The sequence below is a fragment of the Schistocerca nitens genome, chromosome 3, assembly GCF_023898315.1.
Source record: "Schistocerca nitens isolate TAMUIC-IGC-003100 chromosome 3, iqSchNite1.1, whole genome shotgun sequence".
Classification (NCBI taxonomy): Eukaryota; Metazoa; Arthropoda; class Insecta; order Orthoptera; family Acrididae; genus Schistocerca; species Schistocerca nitens.
In genome coordinates, this window is record NC_064616.1 from 808175811 (window position 1) to 808189030 (window position 13220).

The window sequence follows — 13220 nt, forward strand, 5'->3', positions numbered from 1 at the left end:
GTAGATATTCTATTTTTCAATAAAAAAAAATGGTTCATGACAGTTTGGTAATTTTTATTTAGTATAACGCAGTTTCAGTTTTATGTCCTGTTGGCACAGAGGTAATGAGGGTGCATATGAAAGTTCACACTTCACTGTACTATGTAATTTCTCATAGGTGTCCCCAAATTATTGTCTATTATACAGGAAATCCATTAATGCTCTTTACAATTTCAAAAAATGTGATACAAAGTCAATCTTCTCATCTGATTTGTACTAAGTACTCAGTGATTATTTACGTTTTTAATTACATTGTGTCTGTGTGTTTCATGTACCCTATAGATGGATGAGATACTGTGAAGTATATTCTACAAAAATGCCTGTTCCTCAAAGGGAAGTCACTGTGTGTGAAATGGTTTATTGAAGCCTGCAGACTTAGTGAAACTTCAGAACTAAATATGGAAGAAATCAACCATCATACCATCAGTTTATGGAGACCAGGTCATGTTCGGTAAATGGAGGAGGGGTCAAACAACAATGGAATTGTTATGGATGACAATCCACAATGTCACCAAGCAACAATTGTTTGCAACTGATTCAAAGAACATTCTGGACAGTTAGAGCTAATGATTTGGCCACCCAGATTGCCCAACATGAATCCCATCCACATTTATGGGATATAATCGAGAGGTAAGCTAGTGCACAAAATCCTGCACCTGCAACACTGGCCAAAAGGGAGCTGCATGAACGATGTGATCACGTCTCTATGGATGTTTACAAGAAAACCAGTCAAAAGAGCGACCAAGAATGTGTGTTTGTGTACTGGAGCAGAAAATGAGTTCGACTCAGTTGGTGTTAGTCTGTGGTTGATCACTCAAGGGTGGACTGGTGAATGTGGAGTGTGATGAGAGATATTAATGTTGAAATAGGAGTGCTGCAAAATGGAATAGGGTGCAGAACCCTACCTTGAGTGGTGAAAAGTAGACTCATGGTATAGTGCTGAATGGAATCCATAGTTACCTGGGAATGTAGGCTTTCTCAGCAATTTTCATTAATGGAATTTTCTCGGGTTCTCAGCTGAGTTCTGGCATTCAGTTGTCACAACATTTTGATGAGTTTCCTACTCATCATTTGGTGGGTAGTTTATGGATAAGAGGAAGGAACTATGTTCAGTAAATGACTCAAGGATCCATGGTTTTCTGTTACTGTGATCAGTTTCCAAGAGAATCTATGAGTTACTAATGGTGTTACTGAAACTTAGTGAAGTTTTAGCAATTAACTAAGTTATGATATAAAGACAGGAATTGCTGGGCAACTATATAATACAGTAGCTTTGAATTCAAATTTAATAACAAAGCTTCATTGTTATTATATATTGATATATCCTTATTAATAATGAGTTTTTACTTTCTGTGAAGTGCTTTCTGGTATTTTGTGTTGTTGCTGCATTTCAGTGTGTTCTTTAATATCAGTGCATAATAGATGTAAATGAACAGAAGAGCTGTTCAGTTAATTCAGTTTATTGTCGTGCATTTTCTAGCACTGGTATCCCTACAGCTTGTTTATCCTTTGAACGGATGCTGGCTTTCAGGAAATGTGTAGTCACAAGGGCTGATGAGTCACAGTTAGTGAACTACCCTTAACTCACAGGGTCAACATTTATTGTGTGGCTGGTGACCCAATTATTTACAGTTATCAGTGTTCGGTGGGTTAATATTAAAGACAGCTAAAAACAACCAAGTTTATTTAGGTATCTAAGTAAAGTGATGATATGTCACACATTCAGCTGAAAATAAAGGGGTATGTTGTACTCATACATGACATAGTTAACATGGTCAGTCATTTATTTGAATGTATCAGTTTCTAAAACATGCAGACATGGCAACCGGGTACCCAAGCAACCGTTATGAAAAATCTTACCTACATCTACATCTACAACCATAGTCTGCAAACCACTATGAAGTGCATGGCAAAGGGTGCTTTTCATTGCACCAGTTATTGGGACCTCTTCCCATTCTATTCGTGTTGGAGTGCAGGAGGAGTGGCTGTTTAAATGCCTTTGTGTTTGATGCAATTAATCTAATCTTGCTTTCACGATTCCTAGTGGAGCTACACATAGGGGGTTGTAGCATATTCCTAGATTCATCATTTAAAGGTGTTCCTTGAAACTGTCCATAGAATTTCTACGGATAGTTTGCATCTATCTTCAATACAATTGTACTATTGATGATAAGTGCAAATATGGTACTGAGTCAAATGCTTTTTAGAAACTGAGAAATACTGCATCTATTTTACTGCTTTGATCCACGGCTTCAGGGTTTCATGTGAAAAAAGTGCCAGTTCACTTTCCTCAGTGTCTCTGTGACACTCTTCCATGTGCACATTTTTACATTTCTGAAAATTGAAAGTGGGTTGGCAATCTTTGCACCACTTTTGAATCTTATCGAGAGTTGGTTCAAATGGTTATGAAGCTTCTTTCAGACAGTACTTGATTACAGATACTGCACCATCTGCGTACAATTTGAGGGTTACTATTTATATTGTCCACAAGGTCATTAATATACTACATCAACAGCAAAGTACCAATACACTTCCCTGGGGCACACCTGAATTTACTTCTACATCTGTTGTTTATTCTCTGAGTGAGATAACATGTTGTGTCCTTCCTACCAAAAAAGGCTCATTGGTTCATTCCAGTCACTAATTTTGCAGGATACCCAATACAAGTGTACTATTGACAATAAGTGTAAATGTGGTACGGTGTCAAATGCTTTCTAGAAACTGAGAGATACTGCATCTACTTGACTGCCTTGATCCATGGTTTTCAGGGTTTCACTTGACAAAAGTGCGAGTTGGGTTTCACATGATCGATGATTTCAAAATTCATTCTGGTTGGTAAGGAAGAGGTCATTCTGTTCGAGATGCCTCATTATGTTTGAGCTGAGGATATGTTCTACAATTCTACAAAAATGGATGTCAAGGATAATGGAAGCATGTTTTATGCATCGCTTCTGCTGATCTTCTTGTAAACATGTTTGAAGTGTGTGCCCTTCCAACTACTGGGTGTAGTTTTTTGTTAAGGGGATCTGCAGTAGACTATGGTTACAAGAGGGCCTAACTCAGTCACAGATTTTAGACAGAACCTGTAGGGATTCCATCATCAGGCTGTTGAACTTCATCAGGCCCTAGAGCTTTATTCAATTTTAGTAATTTCAACTGTTTCTCAACACCATTGACTCTAATATCTATATCACTCCTTTTTGTTGTGAGAATTAAATTGGGGCAATAACACTTGGTGCAAGTTGTACAGTATGATGGTCATACATTCTTACTCCACTAGTCTCATGAAGAACATTGTGGACAGATGTGTACATGCAAATTTCTGATGCATTCATCAATCAGACGGAGGGCTACTTCCAACAAGGTGGCGAAACTTGTCACATGTCTGCTCACAACATGGCACACATAACATCCTTCTTCTAAGTCAGGGTAAATTTATTATTTGAAGGAGGTTAGGACTATTTCCCAAATCTGTCTCTGAAGTTTTTTCCTTTGGAGTATGCTGAAAGAACATGTGTACCAGATGAAACTGTGTGCAAATGCTGGCTGATGTCTACAGTAACATGCAATGCTACATTGCCCTATTTAGCTACCACCTGCATTAGTATTGTGTTACATAATTATTTCTTTTTTCTCTAATATTTCAATTTCTTACTAATTTGCTAAAGATTGATTGGGCTCTACCCCAAGAGAATTGTCTTATAATATTAACATAAATGTTTACAGAGATTAGTTTTGTTGCCAGTCTTATATGAAACATTTTCACTTGGGAGTGGGGACTGAAGTAGGGAGAATGTTGGGAAAACAAAAGAGGCTCTCTCTTGGAATTGCAGAGTATGCTGTAAGAATAGTTTGATTGAGGAAAAGGAAAACAAAACCTGTGCTCTTCAGGCATGGTTGGAGAAAGCAAGGAAGGAATTCATCAGGATCAAGGGAGACAGAGGGGAGGAAGCTGACTGGAAACTGGCTTTTGGTAAGAAGATAGAAAGAGAATGCAATCTGATAGTTTTATTATCAACCATAAAAACCAGTATCTACCACTAGAGAATTAAGAAGAGAAGAGCCTCAGGCAGGACTAAAAAATGTGCACCACACTTCATCCGATGTTAAGAAGTGTAGGAATGTGCAAAGTGTTAGGAAGAAGGAAGTGCTGCTGCAAGACAGTGGCCATGGGTGATGTATAGACCCTCAGTTACACGGAAGTTTAGCTGCAATGTACCATGCCACCAGCATTTTCAAAACAAATGCACAGCTAAGATAGTGGACTTTTTATGTAAGTGTTTTTTAAAAGACCATGTAGTGATAGTGAGTGGAGCAGGGAACAGTCTGGACAGGGATGGGACACGTGACATTGGTGGTGACCTGGACAAGGTAGCTTCCCTGACCTGTGGCACCAATATGCACTTCGTTGAGCTGTTCCAGTGTCATGATTGGCCACAGCTGTGAGACAGCAAGAAAGGGCCATAAGAATAACAATAAAAATAGTAGTTGAGCTCATTGTAAAGATCTGTTCAAAAACACTGGAGATTGTAAGTGCACCATGTGAATACCTCTACCAAATAGTTCTACACATCAAAAATAACATAAATAATTACAGCAAAAACAGCTCTGTCTGTGACCATGGAACAAGATTTACACTGAATTTACATTTAGCAAGAAAGTATAAACATAAAGCTTTAAACAGAATTTTCCACCAAAGAATGAAACTGTACAATAAATTCCCAAGGATATTAAAAAAATTGCTAAAACAAACTAATTTAAAAAGGTAGTTAAAAAAACCTTTTAACCCTAACATTCTGTGCACTGAAGGATTACTTAGATCACAGAGAGTAGAGGTTTGGTGTAAAATGTAACACAAATAATAATAATTATAACAGAACATCTAACATTCCACATTACACTTTCACACTATACTTATTTTTTTCTCCTTATATGGAAAAACTTACTCCCAAAGCTATGCAATTATCATACTAACACCTTAGCCTCTTTCTGAGTTAAACATCTCTCTCATTACAGAGGGATGCCTACTCAGTTTTTCAGGCTAGCAAATCGAAAGTTGTAGTGCACAAAATGGTTGACATAATCTCATAAAGTGCATAGTGTTATGAAACATTGCGTGTGTATTGTGTGTAGTGTGTGCAGCGACCGATTGAAAAATAAGCACTAGCTCTTTCTAATTACTAAATCACTTCTTTTTAAAGCAGTATTGTATGCTAGGGGTGATGCAAATGAAATAGCACTGTTTTAAACAGAGTGGCCTTGTATTCATAAGTGTGGGGACTCCAGTCTTCACCCGGTCATCCTGATTTAGGTTTTCTGTGGTCTCCCTAAACTATTTCAGGCAAATGCCTGAATAATTCCTACCACAAAGCCATGAGTGACTACCTGTCCCATTCTTGTCATTCTAGACCCATAAGTCTGTAAATGCCTGTATATGTGAGTTATTTTATTTTTGTTGTGTGTAAATTGTAATACCAAGACATGTCCAGTATACTTCTAAAAGAGATCTATGGATAAATACTACTACTCCTACTACTACTACTGCTACTACCACTACCACCACTACTAGATTGAAATCTCTAGCAAAACAGTCACTGTGGATTTTTGCTTAATCAGGTCTCTGATTTAATCAATACACAATAAAGAACACCATACACAATTACTAGAGTACTCCATTTATCTCTCAGAATAAAAGGAAAAGAAAAGGAGTGAGGAAGCTTACAAATACATTAATAACACATAAGCTGGCAAAAATACAAGCACATTAAAGTATTTTATAAATGATAGGTAAAAACTGTTTCATCTTGTGTAACAATACATTGAGGCCTTTTCAATTTGGAGCAAATAAAAACTCATATATTTTCTGATATCTGGAAAATATTTAGAGAATCAGGCTCATAAAGAGTGTTGTTCATATGACAGAAACTAAACTTAAAAATCTTGAAAACTCATGCAGAAGAACTGATGTGTTTATCTATAAGTTCCTGAATACTCACATGTATGCTGTAAATTTGGAGCTGTACAAATAAATAAAGAAACAAGTAAACTTTATGTAGCATGCATGGCACTACTTACTGCTATATTGGTTTCCATACTTTTGTAACATTTGGAAATAATTTCCTCATCTAGAACTAAATTTACACATTTAATTTCATTTATTTTATAACCACATTACCTCCAAATTAAGAAACCAACTGCAGTAAATACAAGAGAGCATCCCACACACACTAGGCCAGCAATAACACCAGGACTCAATTCTTCTTCTGTTTCATCTAGGAATGTCTGCTCTTTGTCACAATTAGGTCGTATTTCCACTTTTTTCAATACAGACTCTTCCCCTCCCAGAATCCGATCCTTGTAGAAGATGCTATGTGATGCTCCTTTGATTTTTATTTCGTAAACAGTATTCGTTGTTAAATTGGGTAGGAACATCTGTTTCAAAAATTGAGAATGAGAACATCAGTAATGTAATCTGGTATTGATCTAATGAAAAACGGTACTGCAATATTCCTCAAATTTTAAACTGTATAAAAATATTGGCACGTGCTAACATCAAGGCAGTAATGTTTACTCTCTTGGTTTTCTCCCAAACAGAATTTCTGTATGGTTTTTGGGAGAAAGTCAAAACACACATAGACACAACTGCTGTTGTCAAGAGTATTAAGTTAAGATAATATCAGACAGCAGAATTAATATTATCAGTACAGGAAGTGCTAATTTAGACACACATGAAAGAGGCAAGCCACTGTTAATTGGTATTCATAAATCAGATTTGCCCTGAAAACAACTGAAATATTTTCAGTAACATGTGTTTATGTCCCTGTATAAATAGTGATACAATTTTTCTTGTTGCTGATCACAATTTTAATGTTATATGCAATGGAATATTCACAATTAAATGATCATAATTCTATAGTGCTGAAAATTAAAGAACTCTCTGCTACAAGTAAATACAGCTAGATTAAAACTTGAGTTACCAAGCAATATCTACATCTACACAGAAATCCACATAACTGCTAGCTTTTGGAACCAGGGGCTCTTCTTCAGGTATATGACAGCAAAGGTTTAAGGAACAAAACTAAACAGCAATTAATGAGTTGAGTCACACACATATCATCTGAAGGGGCAACAGAGCCATTCCTTATTAAAAATTGCTAATTAATTATGGAGATTATTGACATATTTTTACAGCTGCAAGAAATTATGTGACATTGTGCATTATATTAAAATGACTTCATACCAGGATTGTGCTGTCCATTGAAAGTTAGTTCATTGTTGGAACTGATAAAAGGCAGCACAGATTTACAGATGTTTTCTTTCACAAGTCATGCAAGCATATGTGTAATAACTGTGTCACAACTCAAAATGTATTAATTTTAAGGAGACACATTTAAAGATTATGAAGTACTATGAACTTGTTAACTGGTACTCCAAAAAATGAGCTGAGTATGTTGATCTGAAAACATTTCACTCTATAAAGGAATCGTGAAAAGATACAGTCTCTTAAGGAGCCTCCTTCAGGCTTAAATATCTTTTGCTATAAGGTGGTGAGTTTAGTTTCATTTAGTTTTTTGCGTATTCCATGGATCATATTTATGATAACTCGCTATAACATGGAACATGTCAGTAGCTTTACAAAGAAGATGAATTTACTTTACAAAAATATGGCTACATGCTGGCTGTATATATTACTAGAATTTGTCTATCTTCATGTACAGCAAAATTTAATATAGCCCAACCACATACATACTACCTATTCAGAAATTCATCTAGGGAGTAGAAGTAATTGCCAAGCATAAATGTTTTCCATTTGTTTTTAAAATTTGCATAATCTACCAGCACCTTTAATTCACAAGGTGATATTTTTAGGAAGTGAAACTGATTCTCTGGAGTTTGTATCAATGTGCCAATATGGTGGTGATGAAAAAATGGAAACAAGCGTTAGTCTCAAAAAGTTGCAATAGCATAGTTAATGCAGCAGCATTATTCAAATACTTTTTGAACATTTCACCGTACTGACAGAATTACTTTTTTGTCTCTGTAAATGCTTTTGCAACAAATGTAGCACTTCATTACTGAGTGATGTTAATTTCTTTTTTCTGATGGTGAGTTCAGCAAAATAGGCAAGCAAATTGGGAAGTTAAGATACAAATGAATTGCTTCTTTTGAAGATATCAGTAATTCCATATATCAACAAAACCATGTTTCGCCAGTTAGTTTGTGCACATAAGGGCCCCAAACCAATTATACTTCTATTGTGCATTGTCTTCTACATAGGTGCAACAAAAGAACTATCTTTCAGAATGAAAACTATTAGTTCACAATGTTCAATATCTGTTTATGGCATAAATTAGTTTTTTAGTACTAGGTAATAATTTTTTCAATCTATCACATATTATATTGTCCTTTTTCTTTGGTAGTACATACACAATGTATTTTTCTCCCTTTTCTTTAAGAAACATGGTAAACACATAATACAAAAATGGATAATCCTATATTCAACATCTCCTTCACATTACTGAGTTACATCATCCATTTGATATATATATATATATATATATATATATATTTTTTTTTTTTTTTTTTTTTTTTTTTTTTTTTTTAAATAAGGAGTGACCAGAAAGTTTCCATTTGAGGGTGTTGCTACAGAGTGCATGCAACATTGTGCAATTATTTCAAATTTTGTAATATCTTCAATAACACTATTTTTATGAAATGCACATAGTACCTAAAATTCCAGATACTGAGCCAGAACTCTTACAACTTAACTTTACTATCTATTATCTTTCTTTGGTTATCTAGAATCCATTAGTATAGTTAGTTTAGTTTGCCTAATAACTATGCTAATCACAAAACATCAGTAATTTCAGATTTTGTTGTCTTTGTTCATTAGTAAACATACCCGATTGCTGGCTTCCTGATAAGGTAGATGAAAAATATATATAAATCAAGGAAACATCCACCCATACAGCTAATGACAAAAATATGTTAGCAACATTTCCACTGATTTAGTTTCGAGTTATTAGCCTCTTTAGTAAAAACATTTCTATTGAAACTGAATCCCATATTTAGACATACTAGCCAGAATAATTAAATAGAAATTACTGTTGTATCTAAAAATCCTTTTTAAAACAGATCTCCCTCTACTATTAATTTGCAGAGAAATGTAAATCTTTAATTGTAATTTGTGAAAGTCTAGTACACAACAATAGCTAAAGTCAGATCTCATTATTGTAAACCTATTGAAGAAGTATGTTGGAAGCCATTTTAAGTCAGTTTGTAGTGAGTTTGAATAGACCAAGACCTAAGTTCAATGATACCAGGAAATGTACTGCAGATAATGTAATTTATCTTATAAGTCAGAAAATGTAACATTTTTTATCTAAATTTTGTGTCTGGATGTTTGCTTCATGGTTTAGCAACTGTTTTAAATGATTACTTGGGCAGTGAATGTACAATTGATATCATGGACTATGTCAAACTTCAGTAACACACACTGTTCCAATAGGGTCAGACAGTGAACTGTGATATTTCCACATGATAATAACTGTGCACATAGCATTTATTTTCATTTGACTGTTAGATCTGAAAGACAGCGTATTAAGAGTACAAATCTGTGACTCTCTTAATAATTTGCTTGCCACCTGTGAACTTTTCTCAATAGTTACTTCAGTGTTAGGCTAATGCATTCTAATAATCTCATTACAGATCTTCAATTGAGTCTAGTATGTGGCTAGCTGATTATCTGTGCATAATTTAAGTAAATGATACTCAATTTGGACATAAATACTCGATCATTTGGTGATCAAAGTGTAAGTCAAGTATTTGAACTCAAAACTTGGTATAGACCATACCATTTAAAATTGCCTACTTTCAAACACCAACTTTTCAGCCATATTTGATGGAGGCACAGCTACCGAGACTATATTTGTACAGGTAACAGTTATGCTATGAAGTATGGATGAGGTGTGCTTGCTTATGTGAATGTGTGTGCGTTTTCTTTTTTGAAGAAGGCTTTGGCCAAAAGCTCAATGTGTAACACTCTTTTCGTTGAGCTTGTCTGCAACTCAACATGTCATTTTTATGGTGAGGAGCAACTGATCCTTTTCATAATACTGTCGATATTCCAGCCTCATGTTTCCATTGTTTGAACATGTAGTTTCGTTTTCCTCATTCTCTTGAACATTATTCTTTCATCATCATTTCACACTTTTTGCCTGAACTCCTTAGTTTCCTTAAAATTTTCCTATATTCCTACATTTTATATCCTATTTAGTAACTCATCAGAATAATGATACTTCAAATGCAGTCTCTTTCACAAAAATCAGAACAGATCAGTAGAGTAATGCTCCAATGATTACTTTTTCAGTGCTGAGATATCTACAGTTTTGTTAACTTACAGCATTGTCTGACATCCTCTTGGGGTATGTATATCCATTTGCAAACTAACTCATCACAGTCATTAGCATATTAGACACAACTAGCATTTGGTTGTGGTGGTCACAAAGAACTTGTTATGTGTGCTATAACTGGCACGTGAAATCTCTGTTTTCCTGTGACTATCTGCCTGGCAACAGTCAGCAGCATTTTCTCAACTAAAGCATATTATGACTTTAACAGTTCACTATCTGAATAACAATCATGGTGCTAAGCTTTAATGAGTTACTATTACGTGACATGTAATTTGTATCTTATGAAAGCATGTCAAGAAGGTTGAATTGCCAGGTTGGTGCCACCACATTGTCTTCACTTCCTCACAAAGTTACCCTTTATTTTTGAAACACTGAGTAGTGGTGAACTTTAAGAACCAATTCAACAACTGAATAATATATTTCTGTTTCAAAAAACAATGAAAGGCAGAAAACTGAGTGTGTACCTTATGTGACCACAAATAGTGTTTGGGAAACCTTTCACATCACTGTTTGGTTTGGACTCAAAATTAACTTAAGGATTAATTTAATTAATAAAACGACTATAAAGATGTTATATGAACAGTGTAAGATGGTTTCAATACAACACTTACCATTATTTCATGTATTTCACATGCTGAAATCATACAATATTGCTTCAAAGAAAAGTATTTTACCTTTTCGCTTATACAGAAACTAAACTCTTAAGCAGATGTTGTCCTACATTTTGAACCAATCAATGTGATGTGCAGGACTGAAGGAACTTGGTATTTCTACCCATCCCTTTCATGTACACATAGAAAAAAGAATGACAGCCTAAATGCCTGTGTTCACACTGAAATTAATCTAAATGTCTTTGTGGTCCCTTTGAGAGCAATACATAGGGAGCAAAAGTATATTTCCACAATCCCCAGTTAATACTGGCTTCTGCAACTTTGTAAGTAGGTTTTTGCAAGGTAATTGGCACCTATCTTCAAATATCTAACAGTTGAGGTTTTTGAGCATTTCAGTGACACTCTCCTGTGAGTCAAACAAACTGGTGATGATACAAGATGCGCTTATTGGTATGCATTCAGTATCTCCCATTTGTCCTATTTAGCATGAGTCCCGTACACTCTAGCAGTATTCTGTGACAGGTCACACGAGTGTTTCATAATAATCTCCTTTGTAGACTGACTGCATTTTGCCAGTATCCTACCAATGAATGAGATCACTTTATTTCATCCTCACAGGGTCACTGTAGCTGTGCAGGTGTAACAGTGCATACTGTATGTGTGCTCTGTATCACTGAAGCAGAACTGGTTTGAGAGCTAGTAATAATTTCAGTTTTGTTTATCTGCCTACTGATAACTTGTGCCTCAACTATTCAGCAATTTGCTACCTTTACACCTAAAATTAATTTTTTAGAGATGGCCCATTATCTTATACCAGGTATAAATGTACTTTGATGTAAGTAGCTCAAAATTGATTTTCAGTTGTATATTGTTCAAAAAATGTGTGACATTGAGTAACATGGATACACCTTCAAAATTAGAATGATATTTATACAAACAATCTATAGAAATTAACATATTGTCTTAGTTTTTAATGATAGAGAAAGCCTGTATGTTACAGTTTGAAGCTCTACAGAGGTTCCTGCACACTGTAAGAAAAGACACACAAAAAGTGAACAGACAAGACTGCTGCATTTCTACCTAGGAATCCTCAGAACTCAGCTCAATCTCCTCTTTCTCCATTTCCTCCCCCCCCCCCCCCCCCCCCTCCCTTTTGCTTAAAAACTTCATATTTGAGGATAATTGTAAGTCCTATCCTGTGGGTGGAGGGGTGAAAGTGATGTGTTCTATAAGGTTCCATACTTAAATACTGTTCTGAATCAGGTGAACAACTATCATCCATGTAAAAAGGGCCAGGTCCATCCTAGTGCTTCTTTACGTAAGCACTGTTTCATGGTTTCAGTGATGTAGCTGTTGCAGACATGACAGAACAACACACTCACATTATGTTTTTGTCAGCAATCACTACATATTGGGAGATATGGTGTTACAGGTTTAACCCAGAACATAATATCAACTGAGCTATAGTAGAGTCAATGAAAGATCACAGACAGCTGGCAGTGCTGTTACCAGCTTTCAACTTCAAAATGTAAATGGCTGCAGGCTAAAGCAATAGTTGTCTATAGAGGTGCAACAACTTCAAGTTATCATCATAGAGACATATAATACGAAATTGCGTTATGTGATCGGTTGAGGTACATGTACAAAGCAGCAGTGGCAAACCCACTGCAGTGCTCTTCTTTCTCTGACTCTACAATAGCTGAAATGCTTCATCATCGTGACCAAGGAAAGCAAAACAGGTGAGAACCAACTAAAAACAATGCTGCTTTGTTTCTTCAATGCAGTGAGATAGCCCACCACAAATTTGTTACACAATATAATAAAATAACCATCATTACTGTCTTCTAAGAATGAAATGACTGTGTGAGCCACAGCAGAAAAAATGACTTACAATGTGGAGTTCGAAAGATTGGCCCTATCACCCACACAGTATTGAGTGTCAGACAGTTATTGCCCAAAAACAAGGTTGACAATGGTTTGCCCATACACCCTACTCTTTCTGTCTAGCCCCCACCCCCATTACTTTTTCCTGTACCTACAATAGAAAAGGACCTGAAAAGGGAGGATTTTCAGAACACAGAGGAGGTGGAGCAAAAACTGCTGAACATATCAAACAGTACTTGCACAAACAAGCACTCTCCCCAAACTGATGCTTCAA

General features: G+C 35.6%; 1 protein-coding gene across 3 annotated transcripts in view; it reads right to left on the minus strand.

The window, feature by feature from the left end:
* Positions 1-13220, minus strand: part of LOC126248838 (tyrosine-protein phosphatase 99A-like) — a 482348-nt gene that overhangs the window by 142360 nt on the left and 326768 nt on the right. For all 3 annotated transcript variants that reach the window (XM_049950255.1, XM_049950254.1, XM_049950256.1), the window contains one exon: positions 6215-6471. In XM_049950255.1, coding sequence (XP_049806212.1) covers positions 6215-6471 — 257 coding nt within the window. The remainder of the gene's footprint in view (positions 1-6214; positions 6472-13220) is intronic.